At 48.2% G+C, this 26,026-nt stretch overlaps 2 protein-coding genes across 2 annotated transcripts; both read right to left on the bottom strand.

Annotated features, from left to right (window-relative positions):
- Positions 1-5,434: 5,434 nt before the first annotated feature.
- Positions 5,435-13,776, bottom strand: Tex52 (testis expressed 52). Its single transcript, XM_028754456.1, has 3 exons — positions 13,693-13,776; positions 9,814-10,364; positions 5,435-5,871 (listed from the first exon to the last, which is right to left on the bottom strand). Exons 1-3 carry the CDS (start codon positions 13,771-13,773, stop codon positions 5,577-5,579), a joined length of 927 nt encoding a protein of 308 aa, XP_028610289.1. The 5' UTR covers positions 13,774-13,776; the 3' UTR covers positions 5,435-5,576.
- Positions 13,418-25,988, bottom strand: Foxm1 (forkhead box M1). Its single transcript, XM_028754455.1, has 8 exons — positions 25,867-25,988; positions 22,930-23,475; positions 21,886-22,037; positions 20,033-20,224; positions 18,453-18,581; positions 17,315-17,359; positions 16,709-16,778; positions 13,418-16,539 (listed from the first exon to the last, which is right to left on the bottom strand). Exons 2-8 carry the CDS (start codon positions 23,429-23,431, stop codon positions 15,344-15,346), a joined length of 2,286 nt encoding a protein of 761 aa, XP_028610288.1. The 5' UTR covers positions 23,432-23,475; positions 25,867-25,988; the 3' UTR covers positions 13,418-15,343.
- Between the last annotated feature and the right edge of the window lie 38 nt (positions 25,989-26,026).

Here is a 26,026-nt window from a genome sequence, read left to right as displayed (position 1 = left end):
TTCATTATAGTAGTGAAAAACTGTTTAATAGAGTTTCCCAACTTTATTCTTTCTGTCGGTTCGGTTTTTGCTTATTTGCCTTTTGTTTGAGTTCTTCAAGAGAAGGTCATGCTCTGTATCACAAATTTATCCTTAAACTCACAAGGTATCCCAGATTGACTTAAACTTCATGGCAAGTCTCCTGCCTCAGCCTCCTGAGCAGCTGGGACTGCAGAAACTGTAATATACTAGAATACTTTTCCAATCATGATCTTGTGAATTCTCTGGAAATGTGTCAAAATTGGAATTGTGGTTCCTTCCAAATATTCTAGCCCTCCAGGGTTTAGTGAAGACTCCTTGCTCCTCCAGCCTCAGTGGTCTCTTCCACCCATTCCAGCCTCTTCTAGGTATCTACTTTCCTTCCTCCTTACATGTTTTGGGTCTGCCTCAACATCCATGGACACGACCTTTCTTTTCTGTTGCATACAAGCTACAAAAGTCACTGGCTGTTACGTAGCACAGGGTCATGATACCTAGCATCAATGTTCAGCCAACACACGACAATATGTTGGTGACCGAAGGGAAGCCACAGTCAAGTTCAGACTCTGAAGTATGCAGCAGCATGATCAGTAAGCACGTAGGCCTCTGTTGGGTTCTGTCCATAGGCCTACAGAGGGGATGTTGGCTCAGGACTGATTAACGTATGACGGGCAACCTCTTTTGTGAATAGTCAAGTAGCTAGCTAGTATGCACTCAGCCACACTGAGTGGCTCCTGTAAGGTTGTCCAAGATCAACACAGCAGCTGCACCCGGGGAACTTGCCAGAAGCAGGACTCTCAGCCTTGCCTTATCTAACCATCCAGAAAGAACATCTGAGTAGAATCCAGTAGTTTGTGTTTTAATGAGTTCTCTAGGGGATTTGGACACCCCATATAGCTTAAGACCCAATCCCTTCAGGACCCTGTCCCTCCAGGTGAAGTCTATGGGGCTTTTAATTGTTTTTGTTTTTATGGTGTGTGTGTGTGTGTGTGTGTTTGTGTGTGTGTGTGTGTGTGTTAAGAGTCTTGCTTTGTTTCAATGGCTGGCCTGGAGTTCACTGTGTCACCCAGTCTAGACTGAAATTCACATCTGCTTCTGCCTCCTGAGTGCTGGGATTACAATCTGGTCCTTCTCCCCTCCCCACAAGCCTCCAGGAGTTCTTCATTCCCATGGCTTCAATACCCACCAGATCTGGTCTTCCCTTAGGCTTGCAACAGTTCATACTGCTTTCATGCAACCTGGCTCCTGGGACCAAGAGTGGAGGCTTAGAAGGGGTTACTGGCTCGGAAGGCTTCCTGTGCATCTGTGAAGTTGTTGGCATTCGGCAGGGTACAGGCTGTTTCAGGGTGCGGCTTACTAAGTATGTGCAGAGAGATGGGCTCTACCCTTCCATCTCTTCTACAGTTTCTTTTTTTTTTTTCTTTTTTTTTTTTAAAGATTTATTTATTTATTTATTTATTATATATGAATACACTGTAGCTGTCTTCAGACACACCAGAAGAGGGCATCAGATCTCATTACAGATGGTTGTGAGCCACCATGTGGTTGCTGGGATTTGAACTCAGGACCTCTGGAAGTGCAGTCAGTGCTCTTAACCACTGAGCCATCTCTCCAGCCCCCTTCCATCTCTTCTTTCCCTTAGATCTCCAGGTATGAGGCAGACCCAGTTGCTGGGCACCTTACCCCTAATGTCCATTCCTCACTACCTCATGAAGGTCTTCAAGAACTCAATATTCATCAGTATATGGGTGCAGAAGTTGGGGTATCTGTGGTCACCAGCAGGCTATATGGTAAGATAACCTAGGCATTGTTGTCTTCAAGGCCCCAGACCCAGAAGAATGGGTTCCATTGTCCCCCCAGGTCTCCAAAGCCCACTGGGTGCAAGGTTTCGGGAGGCCTGCTTCCATATCCTTGGCTTGCCCACTGGACAAGAGTCCTGCTTATGTACCAGACCCTTGTCCATCATGGAAGAGGCTGGCCCAGAAAGAACTATGAGAGGGTGCTGAGGTGAGGCAGATGTCCTTATTGAGGCTAGGAGTCTTTTGTGTTGGTGGGGCTGGGGGTCTGGGTCTGCCAAGGTGGAGATCTAACGCACTTTCTGCTCTTTTATACTCTTAGGACAGCGAGTAAGCAAATTGCTCTCAAAGGCCCCAGTAGGGTGCTTATTGTCCCAGGACACAGGAGCTTGAAGATGGAGGATCATCAGTTTGAGGCCAGCCTGAACTATATAGTGAGTTGTTGTTGAAGAGAGTAGGGGAGAGGGGAAGAAAGAAACATGGGGTGGGATTTGGTGAGAGGTGCCGTAGTTCTGGATATTCAAGAACATGCTACTGAGCCAGCAAGATGGCTCAGTGATAAAGTCACTTGCTGCCAATTCTAATGACCTGAGTTCAATCTCCAGGGCCCACTTGGTGGAAGGAGAGAATAGACTGTACAAGTCGTCCTCTGCCCCCGCCCCCACACACCTACACACACACACACACACACACACACACACACGGTTTAAAATCAAAACAGAGCTAACAGTTATTTCACTCTGGTGAGGGCTCTTGTCTGTCATGTGGATGATATGCTCTGTTGTAGGGGGTGAGGGGGGAGGAGAGACAGACTGAGAAGATGGCAGTCAGTACAAGGCCAGAGAGTGATGTGGGCTGGTCTTGCTCCTTTATAACAGCTTGCTCACACACTTTGTGAGACCAGCATTTGTTCATTCTGTGGGGAGGGGCTGTGCCCACAACCTAATAAGCCCCCATTAGGCCCCCATCTCTTAAAGCTCCCCCACTATTCACAGTGCCACACTGGGGACCAAGCTTCTAAATCCTAGCAAGCCTTATATGACCTTCTCTATCTGGCTGCTTTCACTTAACATGCTTTTCTTCTGCAAAAATGTCATTGTGAGGAGCTAAATAGCTATGGGGTTCACTGGGTCTATAGGCCTGTCTGAGGCTAGACCAGGCTGGAACTCACAGCAATCCACCTGCTCCTGTTCTGGGATTGAAGGTGTGCAGCACCACACTTGGCTTACAATCACACTTCTAAACTTCCCAACTGAAGCTCCTGGCTCCCTTCCTCTTTCTAAAGCCGCCTGTTGCTGTGTGCATGACTTCCATGGGCGTCTTCTCCTTCCTCCCAGCAGCTTTGAGACTCACAGCTTGCCCGCTCTGCAAGCTCTCCTTTTAAACTGTAATAACTTGTCCTTGAGCTTTAAAATTATTTTTCATTGTAACAAAGCATGCATACAAAATTTATCACCTTTACTAGTTATAAGTGTGAGAGTCATGGGCATTAACAACACTCCCCAAATTACGCTGCCATTACCACTAATCCGTTCCAGAATTTCTTCATCATCCCAACAGGAATTCTGTGCACATTAAACAACCACCCCTGGTCCTTCCCACAACCCCTTGATGCTTCTCTACTTTTTCTGTGAATTTGCCTACCCCAGGACTTCATCTATTATGTAGTCTTTTGTGCTTGGCATGGTGTTCTTCAGTTGTATTGTCATTGTAGCATTTATCAGTACCCTGCTCCTTGTTATGAGCCAATAATAGGCACTTCATTCTGCAAATGATGGCGGAGATTCATTTAGAAGGCCTACACTATGCCAGTGCCTGGCAAGAACTTCACTTAATGTTATTTTCTTTATCCCAGGTATTTATAGCCTAGTAGTTTCCATCGTAGAAAACAAACTCAAAATCCAGAGGGGAGAGGTTACTTTCACACAGGGCTCACAGCTGCTGAGTGGCTGAACCAGTGCCTAGCTAAACTCTGTGGTGTTTCAAATTCCAAGTGCCTGTGGAGCTTTACAAATGTGGAGTAGAGGGGCCCAGAGAGATAGCTCAGCTTTTAGGGGTGCTTGCTGCTTTTCCAGAAGACCCCAGTTCAGTTCTCAGCACCCATTTCAGGGAGTCCCCAACTGCCTGTCACTCTAGCTCCAGAGAATCAGACGCTCTCTTCTGGGCTCTGTGGGCACAGATGCACTTAGATGCATTTAGAATGCACGTGCACAAAACCACACACAACCGCACACAAACACATAAGGAAAAGTTAAATATTTTGAACAGAAGAGAAATGGAGTCAGATTTGTGGACAAGCAGGCAGAAGACCAGCTAGAGCAAGCACCCACTTGAGAATATGTTAAGGGAGGCGCTAAGAGAGGGTTCCCCACCATTTGATTTCTCTCCCTGTAGCCACCCATCCTGGCCCTCTCTAGCAGGCTTTGCTACTTGCTACCTGCACCTCAGTCACAGAAGACTCCTGACTGTTGCCTTTTGCAAGCCCCCACTTCAAGTCTTGTCTCTGACCCACAGTCAATGCTTAGGCCTCTGCAGTCAACAGCCACTCAGGCCCAAGGCCCTTAGATCACTCTCAGTTTACTGCTGCCTTTCTGTAGGGCTCTCTGAGACACCACAGCCAGCAGACTGATGCTGTCTAAGGAGCAAGAAGGCAGTTTGGTTCAACACAACACAGTAGCTGGTGTTGGTTCAAACTTTGGGAGTCTGACTCCCGAGTAGTTTAATTTGGGCTTATTTAAGAACAGCACAATTGGGTGGAGATTTTTCTGGTGAAAATTAACTCAATCCTGTGTACACAGCAAAGCTTAAGACATGACAGCATCGAGACTTTGTAAAGCACAAGGGATGCCATCTATAAATCTGGACTAATCCTATAGAGTAACTGAGAAGAACAAGCTTGTGATAAGGACTAGGGGAGAATCTGTGGAGTCTCAGCCACACAGATTAGTGCAAAGGGCTCCAGGCTGTTAACCAGCCTTCTGGGCAGAAAACAGGTTCTACATCTCTCTCTTTGAAGAGACAACCCTGTGTGTTTAACTTTCCTGTTCCCTAGGGCTTATCTGTGAGCACGAGGGCCTCAGGGCCCTATACCTTCCACCTTGAGTATCTCTTTCATTACACTCCTGCCCTGCTGAGGAATGGCTGCCTTCCTCAGGCCTGATGCTCCCGTCCGAGGTACTGTCTGCCATCAAATTCTGCAGGGGGACTTACAAGCAGTATTAGAACGACCCAAACAGTTGTGTCCAGGTATCAGCCCATGGGGAAGATTGGCAATGAGGTTAAATTTTTGCCTAAGAGATTTTCTGTCCCCTAATCAATCTCAGTGTCATTGTGAATGTGTTCTGAGAATAGAGACAACTTTTTTTTTTTTTTTTGTATATGGTAGGAATTGAACTCTGGACTTCACCCTTGCTAGACAAGTGCTCTATCACTGAGCTATATCCCCAGCCTGCAATTCCTTGCTCCCCTTCCTTACCATGCCCCACCCCACACACTCCTCACCACTCCATCCTTAAGAGCTGGAACCTACCGGTATTCTACCTACCCTACCCTCTCTCCCTGCCCCAGTTCCCCCACACTACGATGAGTCTTCCAAGAAAAACACAGAACAATTCAGAGTCCAGTAATGTCTCCAGAAGCTTGATACAGAGGTGGCTTGAGGCTGGACGAAAGGTTATTCTGTAGGCCCAGAGTCATCAGTCTCCTGTGGTCCCTTACTGAAGAAGGCTAGGCTGCAAACCCTAAGGCCCACTATGGTCTCCTTTAGACATATCCAGGTCTCCTTTTCCTCCTCCCCTCTGATGTTTTAGCAGGTCCTGCCTTGGATAGGTAGTGGACGGGTATGGCAAGCCGGTCTTTAATCAGGGTTTGGTAATCCTTCACAAGGTCTTCGCTCAGGGGCACAGTGGGCTGCCGAGCCAGTTTCAGGGCCTTCTCCTGGTAATGAGGCTGAAGATTTGGGCAGGGCCAGTTCTTGCAGCAATCACTGGGAATTGGGTTGGGTAGGAACTGGAGGCCACAAGGCACAAGCCTTCCACCAGTAGATATGTACTGGGACCTGTTGGGAAAGTGGTTCAGAGACAACAAAAGTCAAGGGATGGCGCCAGGCATGGTAGGGAGAGAAGGAAAGATAACAATTTCTACCAGCTATTCTGGGCTCAGGATATATGCCACACGGCCTGCACTTTAACTGTGCGCTGTGGCAATAGTTGAACCCCAGGATCCAGATGAACACATCTCATCCTTTGCACAATTATATAGAAAGCACTCAGGTTTTTTTTCTTAAATATGCTTCTTGTTACATATTTTATTATATTAATTTTACTATTTTAGGTATGTGAATGTCTCGCCGGTGTGTAACTACTTGTTAGCATGGTATCAGTGGAAGTCATTAGAGGGCGTGAGATCCCCTCCCTCAGACTAGACTTTCAGACGATTGCAAGCTGCCATGTGGGTGCTGGGAATTGAACTGCTGAGCCATCTCTCCAGCCCTTCACCTAGATTCTTTTTATATCTGTACGTGCTGCTAGGGATCGAACCCAGGGTCTTACATGTGCTCGGTCAGCACTCCACCACTGAGCTACACCCTAATCCAATTATCCGCTCTTTGGTTTCTTCACTCTTCTTTTCAGCTCAGTGCGTGATCCATGCTGGTCTCCATTTTGGGATCTTCTTGCTCCACCTTCAGAGTGCTAGGATCCCAGGTTTCTACCGCCCTGCCTGACTCTATTTCAGGGTTCTGTCTAGATTCCAGCTGTTCTTCACATCTCCCCTGTTCTGCTAATGCAGTGTATACAGGAAGACCGCCGAACTCAGCGTAGCGTAGCAGACGACTTCCTCTTCATTGTTGGCCTGTAGTATTAAATTGAACAGTAGCAAATTGACTTAAAAACAACAACACGGTTGAAAAGTAGCAGATTTTCTGTGCTTCAACAGGATCTGTGCTCAGTTCAGTAGATATTCCTGTTTGCTGCTTCGAGCCTCTGGCATCGTGGGCAAGAAACTATATTCCTGACCCATGTCCCCACCCCTGTGATTTTTTTGAAAAATTCCCCAGGGATGTAGCCCAGCAGTAGAAACCTTGCCAAGCACATACACGACCTTGAGTTTCTATCCAGAGAGTCCTAGGGATTAAGATAGACTCTCATATAGCCTAGATCAGGCCCAGTTTATGTGGGGTAAGGCATTGAACCTAGGACCTCATGCATGCTGGGTACTCTACCAACTAACTGAGCTTATGCGCCTACCCACCCTCTCTTCTGAAAGAGGGTCTCATGTTGCCCAGGCTAGCATCTAACTGTAGCCAAAGATGGCCTTGAACTGATCGTCCCACCTTAGTCTCTCCCAAGTGCCAAGATTATAGGCATGTCCCATCATGTCCCACACAATTGTATGACTCTTTCTGAAGATGCCCGTATGACACACACTAGTCACTATGTATGGACAGCAGAGAAAGCTAGGGTCCCCAAGGTGACTCACCTCAAAAAGTCGTATTTAACCTTTAATGTCATATTTTAAAAGTTATATGTGGATATACACATGTGTATATGGTACATGCATGTGGTGTGTGCATATGAGTGTGCAGGTGCTAGTGCAGAGGCTGGAAGAAGTCATCTGTGCCCTGCTCCTTCGTTTTCTGCCTTACACCCTTGAGACAGAGTCTCTCACTGAATCTGAACCTTAACATTTAGTCAAGGCTAACTGACTGGTGAGCTCCCAGAATCTGCCTGTCTCCATCCTCCAGTGTTGCTGGGTTGCGAGCGTGGATGGCTGTACCTAGCTTTTTCTATACAAGTGCTGAGGAGTCAGACTTGGCTTCTTACGCTTTCGCAACAAGTGCTCACCCCCTGAGCCATGTCCACGTGAGTGCCTGTGAGCTGGGGGTGGGGCCTGGCCCTGCTAAAGGTGCTAAAGGCCTCCTGAGCTGCACTTCCATGCTTCGCTGGTTTTGTTATTTTTAATTGAGTATCTCCAGATGTGGTGGCACACACCTTTAATCCTAGCACCATGAGTTCCAGGCTAGCTGAGGCTACAGAGAGACCTTGTTTCAAAAAAATTCTCTTAGAGCTGAAGAGATAGCTCAGTAGTCAAAAGAGCTTAGTGCTCCATCAGAAGAGTGGAGTTCAGATCCCAGCATCTATGTCAGAGCCTCACAAAATCCTGTAACTCCAGCTCCGAGGGATCCAATGCCCCTTTCTGGCCTCCATGAAGCACCTGTACACACACACACACACACACACACACACACACACACACACACACACAAACACACCACCCTATGAGGGACAGGCATGAGAGAAGCTATATAATTCCCAAGCAGTCCCCTCTACTGTCTTACTGCTGGGACCACTCCAGCTGAAACCAGATGGTTCAAACCCCTCCCCTGTAACCTTCTGAAGGCCTTCTAACCTTCCAACCTTAGCCCTGGAGATCTTTCTTCCAGGAACCATGAGCTTGCCTGTTAACTCTCTGGAGGCAGAGATGGCACCTCCTGTGTCTGCCCTCCTCTCCTCCCTAACAAGATAACACCTAACTTTGGTTCAATTTCTTTCTCCCATCTTTCTTTTCTTTTCTCTGTGGAGGATAGAACCTAATGCCCTGAGCATGTAAGCAAGTATCGCCCCACGGAGCTACACTCTAAGCTCCTCGAGTACCGGTTACACACCGACAACTGTTTCATCCTTACCCAGTGAGGCAGGTGTTTATGATCCTCCTTTAATGACCGAGCCTGGAGAAACCAAACCACTGGTCAGAATGATAATCTTGGGACTTCATTCTGACCCCAGGTTTCATTTTTTCTTTCTCTGTTAACAATGAACTTTACAGCCAGATGTGGTGGCACATGGCTGCCCACCACTTGGGAGGTGAAGGCAGGAGAATCATGAGTTCAAGGCCAGTTTTGGCTACGTGAGACTAGCTTTAAAAAAGGGATTTACTGGGGGTTTAATACTCTTGTGCCTCAGGCATGTAATACCATCTGTATTCTCCTTGTGAAAGAAAGAAAGAAAGAAAGAAAGAAAGAAAGAAAGAAAGAAAGAAAGGAAGGAAGGAAGGAAGGAAGGAAGGAAGAAAAAAGAAAAAAAGGAAAGGAAGGAAGAAAAAGAAAAGGGGAAGGAAGGAAGAGAGGGAGGGAAAGAGGGAAGGAAGGAAGGAGGGAGGGAAGGAGGGAGGGAGGGAGGGAGGGTAGGAAGAAGGGAGGAAGGAAGGAAAGGGTCAAGGGCGAGCTGTCTGCTGCTCAAGAGCACTGGATCCAGGCTCACCTCCAAGCACCCACACGACTGCTCTCAATTATCTGAAACTCCAGTCCCAGAGGATCCAACAGCCTTTTCTGGCTTCCTCATGAACTAGGTAGGTATGCTTGTGGTGTATAGACATGCATACAGGCAGAGCACCCACACACGTAATTTATTTAAAAACTTAAAAACGAAAAAAAAAAAAAAGCCAGGCAACTATGATGGCATTCATATGTAATCCTAGCACTCAAGGGCTGATGTGGGAGAACTGCCAATCAAGGCCAGCCTAGACTGTGTGTGAGATCCTGCCTCGATGAAGCAGAAGGGATGTAATAACGACACCCGCCCTCTCACACATACATACTGGGTGTTTTGCAGGTTCAGTATGGTTTTGGTAGCTGTCAGCTTCTATCTTTTGAAAACAGGGACTAACTTACATTTCTCAGCATCCCTAGGCTAAGCAGATGTTAAATTCCTAGTACCCTCTCTCCATTTATAGTTAAATAATAAAGGGCCTCTCCACTGGCTATTCTTCCCGCGTCCACAGCATGTGCCCAACTACTTTCAGGAAGCAGTTGGGAGTGTGAACTCCATGGCAGAACAGTTGCAAAGAATTTGCAAGGCCATGGGTTCCAGCTATACAAAAGAAAAAGCCATGAGTGGGAAAGTTGGAGAAGCAAATTAGATGCCAGAAACAGGACCGGGGAGAGGTGGAAGGGGACACAGGAACACGGGCAGAATCACTGCCCGAGAAGGGATGAGCTTACTTCTTGAAGTTTGGTGGAGGTAGGATATTGCCATGGGCATCGAGTGGAGGGACCCTTAGTTCACTCCTCAGCTTGAGTTTCTCCACTTCCTTCAGCTCCTTCACTGTTCTCACAATGATCTGCTTCTTTCTGTTGATGTCCACGAAGATGGGGGTAGCACTGAGGAAGGTTAGGAAGCTGTGTGGGCCCATCCAGGAAGGAGGAGGGATGCCAGGCTGTGCAGCAGGGAGGCGGTGGGCATTGGAGTGAGTCAAATAGCGCCAGACATTGCTATCATAGGGTACGTCTGGTCTGGTGGGGAAGGTAGCAGGCAAACGTCCCACATCCAGCCATGTGTGAAAGCCCCAGGTGTGCTCAGCTGCATCCTTCCAAGGACAGAGTACCTGGCGACGCACCTTAGACTTCAACTCTGTGCATGGTGGCTGCTTCAGGGCCAGCTTGTGGTAGCCTTGCATGGTGAAGCCCGGGAACTCCCTGGTCTCTTTGGGGAGGAGGAACTCACGCTGAGTCCAAGTCTGATAGGTTGGGAAGGATTCTCTGGCATGGATCATCTAGGGAGACATGAAAGGAAGCCTAGAATGGTTGTGCCAGCAGAGAACCAGGATGTGGCAGAGGTGCTCTGCTTTCCCTCTCAGGCACAAGGAAAGCCTCCTCCAACCCAGGACTCATCAGGATGACATGGCCTCTCTCCATTCCCACTCTCTCAGAAATGCACATGTATATATGTGTGGAAGTCAGGAGACAGCTTCGGATGTGGCTCCCCATCAGTCATCCATTTGAGACAGGGCCTCTGGGAATTACTGATATGGCTACCCTGACTGGCCATCGAGCCTCAAGAATCCACTTCTCCCCACCCCAGTCCCCAGCCCAGGGATGACAAGTGTTACCATGCAAAACCGTAAAAGAAAATTACTTGTAAACGTATTTATTTTTGTTTTATGAGTGTTTTGCCTGCAAAATATATGTGTGTATTGTGTGGTAATCCCAGAGATCAGAATCCAGGGGATCAAATGGAGTTAAAGACGGTCATGAGCCGATCTCTGGGAATCTAATGTGGGTCTTCTTCAGGAGCAGCAAACGCTCTTAACCACGGAGCCATTTCTCTAGCCCTATGCAAAGGTTTTTTCTGAGTTCTCAGGACTGAACCCTGGTCCTCGTGCTTGCATAGCAAGCAAGACTGAGCTGTCTCTCTTAATTTTGTCAGCTTGACAGGTTCTAGAACAGAGGATGCAAGCCTGTGGCACACGTGAAAGGACTATCTGGACTAGGTCAACTGAGGTAAAGAGCTGCACTGACCCTGGTGCCACCATGCCACGGGTAGGGTCTTAACTGAACAAACAGCAGAGAGCAAACTGAGCACCAATAATTCCTCTGATTCATGTCAACAATGTGAACACCTGCCTTGAGCTCCTGCCATGATACTATAGGCCTGAACTGTGAGCCCAAATAAGCCCTTCTTCCCTTTGCTTTGCTTGTGAGGTATTTTGTTTCAATGAGGCAAGTAATTGCCACAATCCAGAAGTTACTGTACCATCCTCCATAAGAGTCCCACAGCTATCAAATCTCACTCTCCATTGGTCACATTTTGGCTTTGATGTCCCATTCTCTCTCCTTTCACATCATATACACATACATACATGTGTGTGAATGTGACTTGCCTACGTGTATGCCTGTGTACAACATACATGCCTAGTGGCAGACGCCAGGAAAAGGCATCAGATCCCCTGGAATTGGAGTTGAGATGGTTGTGAACAACCATGTAGGTAGGTGCTGGGAGCCTGTGTCCTCTGGAAGAGCAAGCAGTGCTTTTAAAGACTGAGAACCTCTGCAGCCCTGACGTGCTTGAACACTTTAATGTTTATTTAGTGTATGTGTGTGGAGGGCAGGGGACAATTTACAGAAGCCACTCCTATCATTTCTGGAGAACTGAACTCGGGTTCAGGTTCGGTGATTACCGGCCCCCAACTTTCACTTTTCACCACTCACCTTGATTCTGATGTCCTCTTATGTGTCCCGGTAGACACATTGGGCCTAGGGGATGACCCATGCCGGGTATTCTGAAAGCCTACCTTCCCCTTTCCTGGTCCTGGAGACACCTTAGGAAGTTTCCCAAAAGGAGGCTTCCTATGCCAGAGTCCGCTTATTACTTGTTCTATCATGGACATCTTCCCTCACTTCTCATTAAAGGTCAGTTGGTCTAGAAAGAATCTAGAATGTTCTTTCACCTTTTTTGTGCCCTCTTCCCTACACCCTCATGAATAAATGTCCAAATCTGCTTTGTGTAAAGTCTCCCTCAAAGGCCTGTATAAAAGTCGGTTCCAGTCTGAGGACTGATTGGGAGGTGGTAGAAGGTTGGGAGGCCTTAGTGGAAATTAGGCCACTGGGGACAGGCTCTTAAGGGGGACAGTGGGACCTGGGTCCTTCCTCTTTTCATGCCCTTTCTCCATTTGCTGCCTCACAGGACTAGAGCAGCTAGGCCAAATGACCATATAGCGAAAGAAGCCTCTACCAAGAGCCCAGGTGAACCTGTCTTGAGTTATCACAAGTATTTTGTCACAGCAGTAGAAAACCGACAAGTCCCTATGTCAGATGCAGAAAGACCCTGTTGCAGTAAGGAATTCACACAGGGTCTCAACTGAGTAGGAGAGTTCAGGTTTAAGCTGTGTTCAAACTCAGTGAAACATGGCAAGGAGCTTGTTCATAGCCCAGGACAAGTATGTCCTCCCTCTCAGCCACTCTAGGGCTTTCCTCATTCCAAGACCCCCACCAGTTTCTTCAGCACTATCCCTAAGTCTTATTTCTTAAAAACAAAAGACCTAGTGCATGTGTAAACACATGCACATGTCCCAGCATGCACTCGGAGGTTGGAGGACAGCTGTAGGAGCCTGTTCTTCACCATGTGGGTTCTAGAGCTGGAACTCAGGCTGTCAGCACGGCAACTGTTCTCAGCACCTGAGCCGACTCACTGGCTGCTTCATTTGTTCTCTCCTTCCTTCCTTCTTTTGGTTTTGTGAGATAAGGTCTCACTTGTAGCCCTGGTGGAGCAGGCTGGTCAATGCTAAAATTACAGGCATGCCCCCCTGGACCCGACTCCCTAAGTCTTCTACAAGAGCACCCAGAGGAAAGGTCTGTGAACTAACACAAACATGCCTAGTTTATCCCAGGCATGACAATAAGTGCTTGTGACCCCAGTCAGGAGGCAGAGCTCCACAGGTTTGGCAATAACCTGGCCCAGGTGTGCATTTCAACCAAAGCTATATAGGGAGATTCTGTATCAAAATTAAATTCAAACAAAACCAAAACTGGTCATAATGACACGGATCTATACTGTCAGCTCTTGGGAAGGTTGAGACAGGGATACTGCAGGCTAATAGTATCAGGCCAGCACAAGTTACATAACCAGACAGCCTCAATAAAACTCTTAAAATCTGAAAATGTTATATCACAAATGCTGAAAAAATATCCCCCCCAACCCCCTCCTGGGCAAAGGCATGGGGTCTCAAGTGGGAAATTCCACATTAGATCTTTGTGATAAGCCTCAGTCAAATCATAGACATCCTAAAAGTACTGCATGCATTAAATCACCTTCAGGCTGTGTACAAGGTACATATGAAACAAAGGAATTTTATATTAAGTTCGGGGTCCTTTCCCAAGATAGTTAGACATACAAACACATACTCCAAAATCTGAAGAGAAATCCCAAAGCTAAGCACACTTCTGATCCCACTTTAGATAAGGCCTCTTCAACCTTAGCCAGGCTCCTCCTTTCTGTTCTGAGCTCCAAACTCAGGGTACCACAGGATGAAAGCAGAAGACAGCTTATGTACTACTGCTCAGGACAACCTGAAAGGCTGGCTGCAGAGTTGGGCCCCACTCTACCTTCAGGAAAGGCTCCCGGGTATGAGACACATGACTCAGGCCTGGCTTTTGGAGGGATGTTCTCTTCGGGCTGTTGGCCATTATTCCTCTGAGCCACAGAGCCAGGAGAGGAGGCTTTGGAGGAAAGCCCTTTCTGGTACCATTGTTTGCTGCGAGGGTTGCTATGGTGACGCCTCCTGACTGGTGCTGCTGGGAGGCCCTTGCCTGTCCTGGGAGGCTCCTCAGTCCCTGATGCTTTTCTTGTGAGGCAGGGAGGGGGCAGTGCTGTCAGTCCTGGTTACAAACTTGGTAATAGGAGCAGCTCAGGGAGAGCCTTGCCTGGGAAGGCTCAGGAACAGGAGGCAGGCTGGCTCCCAGGCTTGGAGCTGGAATAGAGGTCGTAATGAGACACCTGCAACAGGCTGGCTTCCTGGCCTGAATGTTGAATGGAATAGGAGGGAAATGGAGGACTACAACTGCTGTTGATACCAAGGGATCAACAAGGACCTAAGTCAGATTCTGGTCCCATGGAACAAGGTCTGGGGTAGCAAAGAGGTGGGCAGTGCAGGGAACAGAGGGAAAACTGAACTCTGTGGACAAGATCTCATGTAGCTTAAACGGCTGATCCTCCTGCCTCTACCTCTCAAAGGCTGAGATTATGGATATGAAGCATCAGACAAAACTGGCAATTTCAGAGTCAAAGAAAGATGTGGGAGGGACCACCTGTGAAAGGCCCATGCAGCAGGGACAGGCCCATCATCTCCAGGCTCCACCCCTCATTTCAATTCCGAGGCCAGTGGCACCCAGGCTTTATTCAGTAGGTAGTTACAATAGTGTCTTGTGCTAGCTTGTAGGGTCTAGGGTGGCTTTTTGCAAAGCTCAGGTGTAAGCTAAGGAAACCAGGCAAGTCAGGGGTCACTTCCTCCTTCTCAGGCCTCAGCCTGAGCTGAGCTCTCAAGGCTGCTGGATCCCTGGCATGATTGGGAACACTGTCAGAGAAACAGCTAACAGGACTCATGAGTATCCATGCTTCTGCTTCAGGCACACCCATCCCCCTCCACCCAAATCCAATAGGCTTTTACAGATTTCTTCTTGCAGTACCACTGGCTTGGAGACATGGGGAGCTGTGAGGAAAGGGCGGTAAGCGGGATCCTGGCAAGGCGATGACCTGCATGTCTAGAAGCCTACAGCAGAACCCACAGGTGTGGAGAGACTGCACTGCAGGTCCTTCCCCAAAGGCCACAAGCAGAAGCAAAGTGCAACCCCATGTCACCCTACCAATCCTGGCCATCTCTGGATACTGAGCTAAGAAAATATGCTCACACTTATAATTACAGGACAACTTGGGGAACTGACACCATTTACAAGGGTTATCCTGCCAGGAGCAGCAGGTGACTAATGGGCACTTCCTGGTCCTCTCCCCTCGTCACACCCACTTCACTTGCCAGCAGGGAGTGGAGGACTCTGACTCTGGGAGATCCTATTGCTTGCATAGGTCCCAGCAGTGGCTTAGATGTGGCTATCATCTTGACATAATTAGGTCAAAGGGCACAGCTCAGCCCTTGCCTGCTAGCTTTCCTCAGGCGAACTGGGGCACACTGAGCCTTGTACTATCCAGCCACCCAAGTGCCAGGATAGCAGGCGGCTTGAGTGGCAAGGGAAGACCTTGCCTCTATCGCAGCTCAGGGATGAACTGAGACCAGTTGATGTTGTCAGGGTACAGAGGGTCCTCCTCCAGGCCAGGAAAACTGATGTCTAGAAGGATCTTGCTGAGGCTATCATTCATTGTGTCCAGGACAAGGCCTTCTGTGAGAGAACGGTTGACTGAAAGGCTGGGAACCTGCGGCTCGGGGGAGCCAGGCTTGGGGACTTCCAGATGTGGTGGTGGAGAGCTGCTAAAGGGGTCAGAGGCGAGGTCAAAGGCTTCTGAGTTAAGGAGCTCCCGGGGTGAGTCAAAGAGGGGAACACTTTTCAGAGGTGTGGTATTCAGCTCCATCAACCCCAGCGAGTCAGGCAGAGGGCCAAAGGCACCCTGAGGGGTTCGTACTGGGCTGAAATCTAACCCCCCAACTTTGGCTGGAGGTGTGAGCCTCCAGGACTCAGGGTCTCTAGAGAGCACAGATTTGCTAGGAGTGGAGGAGACAGGCAATGTCTCCTTGATGGGGGTCTTGAAAGGTCCTCCCTCCTCCTGAGGGCAGCTGAGCTGGGGTGCAGGCTCTGAAGACTCTGCTAGGAGCTCCATGGCTGGCCGGAATGTGCTGGAGTCCTCTGAGAAGAACAGTTCCGGCTCATCCAGACAGGGGGGCTGAAGGTGCTGCTTCCTCCGGGATCGGCTCACCTCCCTCTTCTCTCTTCGCTTAGTCACCAGCATTTCTGAGACACACCGAGTTGGGGACTTGAGCCCACAATAGGACTTCTTGGGCTTTGGGGTAGGAGAGCAGGAAGAATCTTCCCAGGAGTTGGATAGTTCCTCTTTCAGTGATGCACATGGAGAAGGCCACTCTTCCAAGGGCGGGCTCTCCACTTTGATAGGCCTCTCTAAGTGTGGTGTGTCCTCCCCAGGCTGGATTTCTTCTTCCTTAATAGACTGAATAGGAAGCAAAGGCAACAGCCCTTCTCCAAGCAGGGGTTTCTCCTCCTTCAGTGGTTCTGTGGCAGGAAGTGGGGCTATCCCTTCATTGGATAGCAACACTTTGGGTGCAATGCGGACTCGCTTGCTATGACGGGCAAGCTCTGAGCTCATAAGAGATGCTGCCAGAGGCAACGGAACCTTCACTGAGGGCTGTAATACCAGGGACTGGTTCACTGGGAACTGGATGGGCACCAGGTATGAGCTAACCCGTGGGAGCAGCGGCTTCATCTTTCGCCCTAGGAGGAAGCAGAAGAGATCAGAGGTAGCAATGCTAGGGGTCTACTACCTCCCACTCCAGGAGCACTGCTCAACTGTGGACTCAAACTCCTTTTGAGTTAGAGACACAACCCAAAGATGGCCCCAGAACCAGGTTTGGGCGCGTCTGAGACGCTGTCTCATACTCACGTGCGCCCAGTGGGAGTTCAGTTTTGATGGTCACATTTCTACGGAGCTCAGGATTGGGTCGTTTCTGCTGCTGCTTATTGGGAGAGAAAGAAACCTGGACTAGTAAGGTAAGGGGAGAAGCAGAATCCCACCAACCTGAGCTGATGCAGAAACCTTTCTGGCCTAAAAACCCAGAAAGAAAAGCTGGTTTGAATGATGGATGCAGGTAGGTACAGTCTATGAAGCCATGCTGAGGGGACAGGTGAACAACAGACAAATGAGGGAGGCCAGGACAATGCTACACCTGACCCATGGTACTCCCCACCCCCAGGGAAATGCAGTTAACTATCTGAGACAGAGACAAGCCACGCTGAGAGACCAGGCTGCTGCCTGCAGGGCCCACCACTGCCCGCAGGACCCACACCGTGCACCTGTCCTGGCAATGGCAGGTCTGGCAGCACCCACTCTGCTCTGCTCAGCACACCTTTGTGGTACTGTGTTCAGGTTAGCAGCCACAGGGCCAACCACAGTCCCCTCCCCACGCCACAGTGTCTCTGCCCACTAAAGCCATGCTGAGCAGTGAAGGGAAATAAGGCCAAGCCCCGAGCCAGAGGAGAAGAATCTTACTGATTCCAAGTGCTCGGGCGATTGTGGAGACCCTGGTTCCAGTGGCTGGTGGCGGCCAGGCATCGAAGGAGAGAAACGAAATGAAGTTACCACAAATGTGGTCAACCTACCCAGACTAGGGAGAAACCTACTGTCGAAGGGACACCATGGAAAACGTTTCCCTTCCAGAAGAACAAACATTACAGCAACAGCATCCTTACGGGTACCTACAAGTTCTCAACACGACAGCTTTTTTCTGAAAACGTGTTCTTATGGATCCATTTCTGGTCTCTAGACATAAAGAAGGGCTTCTTTGGCAAGGTTGAAAATATAAATTATGGGGCTGGAGAGATGGCTCAGTGGTTAAGAGCACTGACTGCTCTTCCAAAGGTCCTGAGTTCAATTCCCAGCAACCACATGGTGCCTCGCAACCATCTGTAATGGGATCCGATGCTCTCTTCTGGTGTGTCTGAAGATAGATAGCTACAGTGTACTCATATACATAAAATAAAATCTTAAAAAAAAAAAAAAAAGGAAAAGAAAGAAAATACAAATTACAAAGCTAGGGGGACGGGTCAGTGAGTAAGAGAGCTTGTTGTACCAAGCATAAGGATTTGAGTTCAGATCCCAGGATCTACATTTAAAAAGGGCTAGGGGTGGCCTTGTATGTGTCTATAACCCCAGAGCTATGAGGGGTAGGGGTAGAGATAGGTGGATTGAAGCGGTTTGCTGACCCCAGCGTAGCTTCAGGTTCCACGAGAGCCATCCCAAGGAAATAAGAGTGATAGAGAAGGACACCCAAGGTCTTGCCTCTACACATGCACTGGTAGGTGTGCTTGCACACAGACACCCTAGCCTGCTAATCAGAACCCCAAGTAAGAGACCTGGAAGCTGTACTGTAACAAGTGTCTACGTACAGGGAGTTACAGAAAGACTCCTCTATTTAGACCAGAACAGTTTTCTTTACTCTCTGGTCTAGTGCAAGGACTGTCACTTGGTATCTGTCAGCTGTCCCTGGCTCACGGCATTACGTTAAGTGATTAATTGGGTGACTGGCTTCTAGCTCTTCTTCAGTCAGAGAATGTCAGGAGTGACGTTGCTCCTTTACAGAAGGCTCAGTAACCACTGACTGGCTCTCCAGATGAAACAAGGCACTCACCTTAAACACTTGGTCCAATGTCAAGTAGCGATTGGCACTTGGGTGAATGGTCCAGAAGGAGACCTTGCCATTGGCAGATGTCTCTCGAACAAACATGTCATGGAGAGAAAGGTTGTGTCGAATAGAGTTCTGAAAGAGACAGATACGCAGTTATCAGTTCAGTTAGCTTTGAAAACATTGCCCTTGGAGTGAGTTGGGAAAGACCAGGAAATCTACTATGTTTAACAGAGATTTTGCTCTGGTCCTTGCAATGTCACCTGTTGGCAACCCCCTTCCTGATACGCCACACCACACCACAGAGCTAACCTCAGCCACACATCCAAGGAGTTAAAGATTCATAACATCTCTCCAATTAGTGACCAGAACAACAAACCATAACAACAAAACCCAGATGTGGCCTATGTCCAGGCTCTTAAGGTCTTAGGTGGAAGCTTCCCTCTCTACCCCTGCTCCCGATCACGGCACAAGACTAAGTTCCCTCTCTATCCCTGCTTTCTATCATGGCACAAGACTAAAGTGACAACAGGAGCTTTACACCTGCAACTCTTGCCGTATCACCTGCGTGGAAAATGAGGCAGGCTACGCTGGGCAGCCAAGAACCTGTGTCTTCCAGAAGTGCATCATGCCTTTGGCATCAGGAGAGAGAAGACTCTGTCCACTGAACACCCCAAGACAAACACTAAAGGTGCAAGAGCAGCAGCAGGAAAAGCCATCTCTATGCCTGGGCACCACGGTACATGCCCATATGCCTGGAACATAGGAAGACAGAGTTCAAAGCCAGTCTGCATTACCCAGCAAGATCCTGTCTCAGAGACTGGACCACGCCAACCTGAGGATCAAATCCGACGGGAGCACTGCTACCTGTGGCCTGAGCTGCTCGTAGGCCTGGTGTCAACACTGCAGACGTACAGCACAAAACAGGCAGCAGAGAGGACATGAGGTCACATGCTGGTTCAAGGTCAGTCTTCTTGGCAAACCCCACTTCAAAGCCAGGCTCTAGTGCATGGCAGGGAAATATTCTGCCACTGAGCTCCAGCCTGACAAAGTCCGTTCCTACCCGAGCCTTTCAGTGTAAGGGACTGAGAAGTGAGTGGGTAAAGGTACCTGCTGCCAGCCTGAGGTCAATCCCAGAACTCCCAGCAAGACAAACAACTCCAGCAAGCTGTCCTCTGATCTTCACACGCCTACATAATACACACACCCCTCCTCCCACAAGCAAATAAGTAAACGCACGTGCACGCACACGCACACACTACGTGATTCTGACAAAGACTTCTAGGCATGTGTCTTAGAGTCCCCAATGCATCAATGAATCAGATGAAAACCAAGTAAAAACCTACCCTTGCAGTCCCATCTACTCCCAAGATTGAAACAGAAAGTTTATAAGTCTGGGTGGGGCCAGCTTAGAGCATGTAGTGAGACTGTCTCAAACAAGGGAGACAAAAGGCCCCGCCTATTAGATGTTACAGGAAATTAATCTTGGGGCCATTGGCTCATTGTTTCTTTGTTATTTTTCATTAGGACACAACCTAAACCTCACAGTCCAGAATAACCTTGCCATTGACTATGGGACATAATACCTTCCAGCCAGGCTTGGCAATGTGCTTAAAATACGGGAAGTGGTCCTCAATCCAAGTGTAAATATCCTTCAAGGTCATACGCTTTCTCTCAGTGCTGTTGATGGCGAACTGTATCATGGCCATATAAGAGTAGGGTGGCCTCTCAGACACAGAGCCCTGCCAAGATGTTGAGGCTCCTGAGGGCTCCTCAACCTGTGGGGTAAGAGAAGCCAAAGGGAAAGAGAACAGAGAATGACTCAGAAGTTTACGAGAACCATTCCCCACCCCAAGTCCATTGAGAACATTCTCCAGAATAGCCCTCAACCTTCCTAACTGACCCTTAAATACAGTTCCTCACGTGGTGACCCCTAACCATGAAACTGTTGCTACTTCATAACTGTAACTTTGCTACTGTTATGATTCTAATGTAAATAATATATGATATGCAGGATACGTAATATGCAACCCCAAAGAGGTCATGACCCACAAGTTGAAAACTGCTTCAGGTGATAACAGAAACAAGCTCATTTGATAGCATTATTTCGTAATGGAATCAAAGGTTAATTAGTTAGTCTAGGCAGCAACCAATTAGGAACTGATTCCCTGCCATCCTTTTCCTCAAGATAAATTGCCTGGTGAGAGTCTGGAGGCCGAGGACATAGCTCAGTTTGATAAGAGTACTTGCCCGATCCATGAAGGCCTGGGTTTGATCTCCAGCACCACATTAAAAAGTCGAGTTGTGGTGCCACATGGCTGTACCTTCTGCAGTAGAGGGGTTGAGGCAGAATGATCAAGAGTTTAAGGTCATCCTCAGCTAATTTTTCTAAGCTATCCCAGGCTACACGAGACCCTATCTCAAAAGCAAAAAACAAATGTCTCTTCCAGTAGATTCTCTAGTTGGGATCAGCCCAATAGCTTGTATGAATTTTCAGACTTTCAGGTCAAAGGACTTAGGTCTGAGGTCCACCTGTAGTCCTGATGAGACATAAGCCCATCCTGTTTCGGTGTATGTATAGAAGAAACAGTCAAAACTGTAGGACAAATGCTTTCAAAAGACACACATGCTTTTAGACAATGATCTGATCATTGAGTTTAAAAATCTAAGATATAATTTTACAAGTCCAGCTGTATGTTTAAATATACAGCTTAATACAAATTAAACTTGCATAGAATTTAATATAATAGTGTATCTCCTAATAAAACTGTCGTGTTAATGATGCTACATTCAATTTGTCCTGTTGGAATGCCACTTTCAAGTCCAAATGGCATCTTTAACTAAGACCCTTCATCATTTCCTGAATATTTACTAAGGGTCACTAAACCCAGTGCTAGAGAAATACAAAGCCAGGAATCTGCCTTCAATGAGCAGTGATGGGGACAGTAAGAGGTCCCACACAGTAAAGTAACTCATGAGTCATAGAGGTGGCTGTGGTGGACATAACCCTAGTTACTCAGGGGTTGAGGCAGGAGGGCTCAAACGAGGTCAGTTTTAGACAGACCCTGCCTCAAAGTAAAAATAAAAAGGGCTGGAAATATAGCTTAGTAGTATCCTCTGTCTGTCTGTCTGTCTGTCTGTCTGTCTCTGTCTCTGTCGAAACAGGGTTTCTCTGTGTAGCTCTGGCTGTCATGGAACTCACTCCATAGACCAGGCCACCACCGGGCAGGTGGTATATAGTTTATGTACTATTTGGCCTTGGGTTCACTCTCCAATATCTCCAAAAGAAGACCAATGTTTAAAAGAAGCATTCCATGAATAAGCATTAAGTAGTGCTAATAGAACCTGGATGCTGCTCCTGCAGCTCCTTGATCCACCTCCCTTCTGAGAAATCCCCTGTACTAGTTCTGACTTCCCGAATGAGTGACAGAACATTCACCTTAACCCGATTCTGTTCCAGGTGACAATTCTCCTTCTCTTCCAGTTCCTGCTTAATGCTGCAGGGGCCCAGCCCGTCAGAACTCATCTTTCCAAGCCACTGGATATTGGTTAAGCTGTTGTCCAGCGTGCAGCCTGCCGCTTCACCACCAGCTAGAGGGAAAACCCGAGACTCCATTAGCAGCCTCTTCAGCTGCCCTGCAACTCTGCCAAAATTAATGGTTGGGGATAACCCCTGTAGGACCTGTGCTCTAAGGGACAGGGAACACATGGTAAATCGTTGTGGCTCTAAGTTGTTCTGCTCCATCATGGACATTCATGAACAATAAATTGCATTTCAATGAGCCAGAAGGAACCTTAGGCATCTGTCAAGGGAAATTTTGGATAGCTATACAAAAGTTACTTTTCTTCCCTGGGCTTCAGTTTATTACTTTAAAATGGAAATTTACTTCCTTACATATTTGAATAAGAATGGCCCCCACAGGCACATAGATTTGAAAGCTTAGCCACCAGTGAGTGGTAATACTTGAAATGATTAGAAGGATTAGGGAATGTGGCATTGTTAGAGGAAATGTGCCACTGGGGGTGGGCTTTGAGAAAAGAAGTCCATGCCAGACCCAGGGTCTTTCTGTCTCTCTTGACCCATATCAGGATGTAGCTCTAAGCTACTGCTCCAGTGCCTGCCTGCATGCTGCCATGCTTCCCACCATGTTGATAATGGACTAAACCTCTGGAAGTGTAAGCAAAGGATGCTTTCTTGTATAAAAGTTGCCTTGGCCGTGGTGTGTCTTTAGAGTAACAACAGGACAGTCACTAAGACACATGTCAATACAAAGAATCAACCAACCAACCAACCCTTTTCCAACATAAAGAGAACAATAGTAATGCTACATTACTGTAACCATGTCAACTGTACCCAGGCGTTTCAATGTTCAAAGAATAAAGAAAAGCCTTCACCTCGGTTCCTCCTAGACTCCTATCTACCACAGACATCAGCATGACTGACTGAAGACCTTTCCACCCATCTGCCTGGCAGACCACATACCACAGCTTTCCTGTCTTTGCCTCGGGAGGGCTCCAGGTGGCTTGGGCACAGGCACACCCTTAGCTGCTGGCTTTGGTCCCAACGTCTCAGTGACCACTTCTGTTCTCTTGGAATCATTGCTGGTTTGGGCTTGAGGCTGAGGATCAGAAGGGTGAGAGGCACCCCCAGAGCTGATGAGGATGAACTTGTTGGGTCCACTGCTGCCACTCTCTTTCCCTTTGGCAGTTAGTGCTGTGATGATGCTCTGGATATCAGCATTGTTGGGGATAGCCACCACTTGTGTGTTGGGCATGGTGGGGTGGTTGATAATCTTGATGCCCGTTGGAAATTTGCAAGAGCTGGACTCTGCCACCTCTTGGGACGCCTGTGCTTGAGTAGGCTCCTGCTGGGCAGGGGATCTCTTTGCTTCTTCCTCTGATGTTTCACTCGGGGCATTTTGAACAGGAAGGGGCAGCCTCCGTCTTTTGAGAATCAGTGGCCGACGGGGGCTAGTTCTCATCATGAAGCTGAGCTTTCACTCTCCATTGAGAATCGCAAGCTTTGACCCTGCAGAGGGCAAGGGGAAGCTCGCTGTCACATCTGCTGCCTGAGAAACTACAAGTGTTCCTCTCCATGAACAGCCAAAAGCAGAAGCTCTAAGGCCCAGGGGAGTGCTGCCTGGACCTTTGTCAAACTCTCAGACAATAAGGACAGAAGCTAGAAGCTAGGTTTGATGTACACTTGCAACCCCAGCACCTACAAGGTTCAAAGTCACCCTTAGCCAGAGAGTGAATTCAAAGTCAGCATGGACCACATGAGATCCTGTCTCAAAACCAAACATACAAATAAATTAATAAATAAATAGATAGATAGAGCCCTATTACTGACCAAGGAATGCTAACAATTGCAGCAAACACTTCAAGATGGGAATATGGGACTGGACTGGAGTCAGTGGTCCCCCTGGAACCTTAAGAATGTTTGGCCAGGCTGAGGATGTTGCTTAGTGATACAATGCTTGCTTAGAAAGGCCCTAGGTTCAGTTCTCAGTATTACAAAAAGGCAAACAAGACAAAGATCGGGGGTGGGGGGGGTTGCTGGCAAGGTGGTAACTGGCTCAGTTATTGAAACCATCAGCTGCTAAGCCTGGCCACCTGAATTCAATCCCCAGGACTACAATGGTGAAAGGAGAGAATCAGCTCCCGACTGTTCCCTCCAACCTCTATGTATGTCCTATATGGCATGTGGGCAAATACCACCCCAACCCCCAGTAAAAATGTAAAAACATTTTTTAAAACATTTGGCCAGAGGACTATGTGAGACATCTACAAGAATGTGGAAATGCCTGCCACTGTCCACTAGAATTCAGGTCACTTGCGATGGCCATAGAGAGGATGAAAGAGGCTGGGGTGGGTAAACAAGCAGCAATTAGGAGTCCTGACAACACTGCATCCCTTTGTATGATAATGGCTTGGCCCGTTTACATCTTGCAGGTCACAGGTTCAGTGCATAGAGGCAGGAGGTCCTGTTGCCCCAAAACTGGTGAGATCAACCCCTAGTGTGCAAGATCTCAGACAAAAGGGGGGGGGGAGAACTTCCTTACTTATGGCTCCCAGCAAAGTTGTGCAAAGTGTGCAGTCTCATTCCACACTTTCCAGTACTGTGACTGAACTCAGGGTACACACAGTAGGCTAGGACTCTACCCCTGAGCTATCCCCTAGTGCTCTTTTCTGTCAGTCTCAAATAACGCAGCCGACCTTAAACTTCTGATTCTCCTGCCTCCACCTGCTAGAATCACAGGTGCGGCTACAATGCCAGGTTTAGGTGGTGGTGGGGATTGAACCTGGGGCTTTGTGAATGCCTGGTAAGCCCTCTACAATAAAAATCCCAATCCTCTTGAATTAAAAGAGAAAAGATTTTCAAGAGCTGTCATTAACCACCGAGCCATCTCTCCAGCCCCATTACATTCATTTTTCTGAAAAATGTATTTTTCTTCCTTTCAAATTCGGCAAAGCATTTGCAAAGTGACATTTTGGTACTTGAAAGTAACTACATTTTAGTTTTGTAAGTATAATACGGTATGTACCTTCATTTTCTGCTTCTAAAGATTGTAATACCGATCTCCATACCAAGATGTGCTAAAATTAATATGTTTAAGGTGGCTTTTATATTTGAGACAGAGTCTCATGTAGCCCAGGGTGGCTTTGAACCGCTGAGCCTCTGGCCTCCAATTTTCTAGTTGCTGAGATTACAGGCATTCACCACTATGCCTGGCTATGCTAAAGTGGCTTTGAAACGCTAAGAAAAGAAGTCTTTAGAAAAAAAGCATTTCATAGATTTTTATAGGCATATAGAATAATTTATCATTAAGTTAAATCCTGTCACTCTATTTTGCGATCCTGTGAGAAACAGAGAAAGCACCTGTCCCTTTAGGACACCTGCCAAAAAAGGATTACATGTTTTTGACATTTGCCAGCTGCTTAAAGTTCTCAGGTCCCTTCCACCCTGTTGCTTTCTTTAAACTCCGTTCTCTCGACCTTCAAATCTCAGTTTTAGTTTTGCTTCACATTGCACCCCACCCCAATCAAATGGCAGACACTCCCACCATAGGGTATCTCTCTTTGATCAGCCTTTTCCTAACACTCTCAATATCTCCTAGTGGAGGGCGACTTGCAGAGCCACCCCCAACGATCTCATTCTCCACACAGAACAGGGAACTTTGCAACACTCAGCTAGGATCCCGCCCTGCAGCAGTGGAGGCGGAGGCAGGGACGACTGCAAGTGCAGACTCCGAGGGCAGGCCTGTTCCCAGGGTCCCGGGATTCTCGGAGAACGCGGCGGGAAGGCCGAGGCCGGGGGTCTCAGACCTTCTTCCCGGCGGTCCCCAACACCCCCTCGCGCCCCACAGCCCCGGCAGTCCCGACTCCCAGCCCTCCCCCGTCCCGGCCGCACCCCACTCACCTCACAGGCCGCGGCTGCTCCACGCGGGGCCGAGCCAGGCCCGGGCGGCAGGTCCCGGCGGCACGGCCGGGATGGGAGCCCGGGGCGGGGTGAGGGCTGAGCCCGGGCCGGGCGTGAGTCCCACAGCGCCGCTTTCAGTTGTTCCGCTGTTTGAAATTGG

Source organism: Grammomys surdaster, unplaced genomic scaffold (assembly GCF_004785775.1).
Source record: "Grammomys surdaster isolate TR1022 unplaced genomic scaffold, NIH_TR_1.0 126013, whole genome shotgun sequence".
NCBI classification, from domain to species: domain Eukaryota; kingdom Metazoa; phylum Chordata; class Mammalia; order Rodentia; family Muridae; genus Grammomys; species Grammomys surdaster.
This window is presented reverse-complemented; position numbering and strand designations above follow the sequence as displayed.